General features: G+C 47.5%; 1 protein-coding gene across 1 annotated transcript in view; it reads left to right on the top strand.

Moving 5' to 3' along the window:
- The window catches only part of LOC138966601 (uncharacterized), a 24,472-nt gene extending 21,658 nt beyond the window's left edge, over positions 1-2,814 (top strand). Inside the window, exon 4 of the mRNA XM_070338883.1 lies at positions 596-2,814. Coding sequence (XP_070194984.1) covers positions 596-1,763 — 1,168 coding nt within the window. The 3' untranslated portion in view covers positions 1,764-2,814. The remainder of the gene's footprint in view (positions 1-595) is intronic.
- The last annotated feature ends 1,053 nt before the right edge of the window (positions 2,815-3,867 follow it).

Below are 3,867 nucleotides of genomic sequence, written 5' to 3'. Positions count from 1 at the left end.
GTAGCACACATTGTATCACCCATGGTAAACACTAATTAGTGTTTACCTTGGGCGCTACTTTTTCTAGGGGAATTATGTAGTATCTCACACAGTGTTCACAACTGGTTACAAAACGTGTGTTCAAAAGTGGAACTGCACTTCAATTAACAGCGTATAATTATAAGTTCCATACACTAATCTCTCCTGGGTTTAAAATCTTGATTTCGGAACGTTGGCAGTCTATCTGTTTCGGATTTGTCTCCCGTCTTAGTTTAAGTTAGGCACACACAAAAAAAAAGTCTGTTTACGGTATCCCGACCGACCCTATTTTTTCGCGCGACCCTAGATTTTTGTGGGCATTTGGGGAGGAAAAAAAAGGTTTTGTTTTTGGGCAAAATAATTTAAAAATATGGTTTTTGGGAGAAAGAAAAAAAAATCCCGACCTACCGACCCTATTTTTTTGGCCTATGTTACCGTAAACAGACTATTTTTTGTTTTGCCTTAAAACTTTAAAGTAGGAAAAAACCCAGAGAGGCTGAGTAAGGTAGAGACAGAGAGAGAAACGATCGCTTTCACTCAAAAATCAAAAGCTAACATTGGCGTCACTCATTTTCAGAGGACTTCTGGGCGGAACGGCGTTCATCTGGAGTCACGTGCACTCGCCCTCCCCGGCCATTGTGGCGATCCTGGTGTCGTACTCTGCCTTCGCGCTGTGTCTGATGCGCCTGGTGCCGGGAAACACGGTGTACGGCCCACTGACCCCCAAAGGCAACCGGCCCCAGTACACCGACAACGGCTTTTCCTGCTTCCTCATCACCATCGCCGCCTTCCTCGTGGTGACCGTCGTGTGCAAGACCTACTTCTCCGTGTCGCCCACCATCGTGTACGACCGCTTTGACGAGGTGCTGCTGGTGCTGAACATCTTCTCTATGCTCTTCTGCCTGCTGCTGTACGTCAAGGGGCTGCTGGCGCCCTCCACGTCCGACTCGGGCTCGTCGGGCAACGTCATCTTTGACTACTACTGGGGCACGGAGCTGTACCCGCGCCTGCTGGGCTTCGACGTCAAGGTGTTCACCAACTGCCGCTTTGGCATGACGGTGTGGCCGCTGCTGGTCTGCGTCTTCGCCCTCAAGTCGTACGAGCTGCACGGGCCGGTGGACAGCATGCTGGTGTCGGCGCTGCTGCAGATGATCTACTTCGCCAAGTTCTTCTGGTGGGAGGCCGGCTACATGTGCACCATCGACATCATGGTGGACCGCGCCGGCTACTACATCTGCTGGGGATGCCTGGTATTTGTGCCTGGCTTCTACGCCTCAGTGTCTCTGTATCTCGTCAACCGCCCCGTGGTGCTCGGCCTGCCTCTGTCCCTGCTCATTTTCACTCTGGGCGCGCTGTCAGTCTACGTCAACTACGACGCTGACCGCCAGAAGTTGTACGTTCGCAACGCACAGGGCGAGTGTCTGGTGTGGGGCCGCAAGCCCGTCATCCTGCGTGCCCGGTACTTGCTGGACAGCGGCGAGACCAGAGAATCCATCCTGCTGGCCTCGGGCTGGTGGGGTCTTGCCCGACACTTCCACTACGTGCCCGAGATCCTCCTCGCCTTCTGCTGGTCGGTGCCCGCGCTGTTCGACAACGTCATGCCGTACACTTACGTCATCTTTCTGACGTGTTTGCTCGTGCACCGTTGTTTCCGTGACGACACCAAGTGTTCTTTGAAGTACGGTCGTTACTGGGACCTGTACCGAGAGAAAGTGCCCCATCAAATGGTACCCTATGTCTTTTAATCTTTTTTGCTTTTTCTTCGTGTCATCTGCGAACTTTGATTGTTCGTTGCCTTCAGTTCTGAGCACTGTCACCTGAGATTATTGATCGCTCGATGTTGTGGCATCCTGGTGCTTGAGTCCGATCTGTCGATCTTTGTATGAGTCAAATGGGCTGTGCATTAGCGGTCTGTGCACTCATTGCTCTCTAGTTCTCTGGTCCCGGGTTTCACAACAAGCTGGGGCAGGGAAGATCATTTGAGAAAGTTACTCCAAGCTATCTTTGTATTTGCTTATGTGTTGTGTGCCTTCCCGCGTCAATGCGGACAGCATACACCAAGTTATTGCGCACGTTAAAGATCCAATACTCACTCATCGGCTTTCAAGGTTGTGGTTGTGGATACACACCAGGACGAGAGTGCTCAATACCTCGAGCACGGCATCTGTCTTCTCATATTTCAATAATGACGCAAAGCAGACACCTCTGCACTATCGCTGTCATGACAAACACAGACAAAACGACATGTTTTCCAGAAATATGGGACGGAGGTGAATTGTATTGTTGTGCTCACTTGTTGGAATACTCATTTTCACATTTTGTCATCAGCGCAAAAAACAGTTTCATGGACGGTTTTTCTTACCTTTCAATATGTGTGAGTCATACTTTCACAGTCTGTGCCTTGGAACATATACTTCTTGCCAATGTTTGTTTATTTGTTTGTTTGAGTCAGATACGTAATTTCGAATGTAAACATAGTTGGTTTTTCGGGAGTTTGTTAGTTTCATTTTCATTTTCAATACTTTTGTGTTAATCAATCAAATTGCCTTTATTGTTTGTCTATGGGGGAGATTTCCTTCTAACTCTAGCGAACAATTATCAAAGCTTCAGATTTGGATTTATGGTTATGACATTGCCATTGGAACTATACTTTTTTCAGCTGTTATCGTTTTTGCCTAAAGTTTCTCTCTGTTTTCTGAGGGATTTTTTTCTACTGACGTTTATATGTTTTGTAAATGACCACCACATGATAATGATGTTCTTTACGTTTGTGCATAAAAACAAGTTTCAAATCATTGATTCATCTTTCTTTCATTGCACTGAATGTGTATGTTAAGTTGATTTCTTTTGTCGGGGGCGTGGGGCAGGGTGCTTTCTCTTATTATACACACACACACGCACATACACCCACACACACACACACACACACACACACACACAGGAAGTGGTCCATGATTGAGAATGTCTTTCTTCTCCATGGGAAGTAGCCTTCATGAGTTTGAACAGACTGCAAGCCCAAGCGCAGTTGCTGCCCGTAGCTGTATTTCTTCTGTAGAAAAATCGATGTTTTTAATCAACAGCTGGCAAAGGAATGCGGTTATTATTGAGTGCATTTAAAAGCTTGTTCTTTTTGTCAGCTTCTTGTTCGTCTGTGTCGGTTCCGTGTTTGTCTGTGTCCGTTTAAGGTTTGTCTGTACGTTCCTTGGTGTCTGTGTCCGTTCCTTGTTTGTATGTGCCCGTTCCTTGGTGTCTGAGTTCGTTCATTGGTGTCTGTGTCCGTTCCTTAGTGTCTGTTTCCGTTCCGTGTTTGTCTGTGTCAGTTCCTTGTTTAATGATAATACTAATAATACTAATAATAATACGAGAATTTATAACGCGCACATATCTAATCTCACCACAAGGCGACTCAAGGCGTTTGTCTGTGTCCGTTCCTTGGAGTCTGTGTCCGTTCCTTGTTTGTCTGTGTCCGTTCCTTGTTTGTCTGTGTCCGTTCCTTGTTTGTCTGTGTCCGTTCCTTGTTTGTCTGTGTCCGTTCCTTGGTGTCTGTCCGTTCCTTGGTGTCTGTGTCCGTTCCTTGGTGTCTGTGTCCGTTCCTTGTTTGTCTGTGTCCGTTCCTTGGTGTCTGTGTCCGTTCCTTGGTGTCTGTGTCCGTTCCTTGTTTGTCTGTGTCCGTTCCTTGTTTGTGTCCGTTCCTTGGTGTCTGTGTCCGTTCCTTGGTGTCTGTGTCCGTTCCTTGGTGTCTGTGTCCGTTCCTTGTTTGTCTGTGTCCGTTCCTTGGTGTCTGTGTCCGTTCCTTGGTGTCTGTGTCCGTTCCTTGTTTGTCTGTGTCCGTTCCTTGGTGTCCGGCTG

This window comes from Littorina saxatilis, linkage group LG5 (assembly GCF_037325665.1).
Source record: "Littorina saxatilis isolate snail1 linkage group LG5, US_GU_Lsax_2.0, whole genome shotgun sequence".
NCBI classification, from domain to species: Eukaryota; Metazoa; Mollusca; class Gastropoda; order Littorinimorpha; family Littorinidae; genus Littorina; species Littorina saxatilis.
Note: the sequence above shows the minus strand (reverse complement) of the source record. Positions and strands in the feature narration are given on the sequence as shown.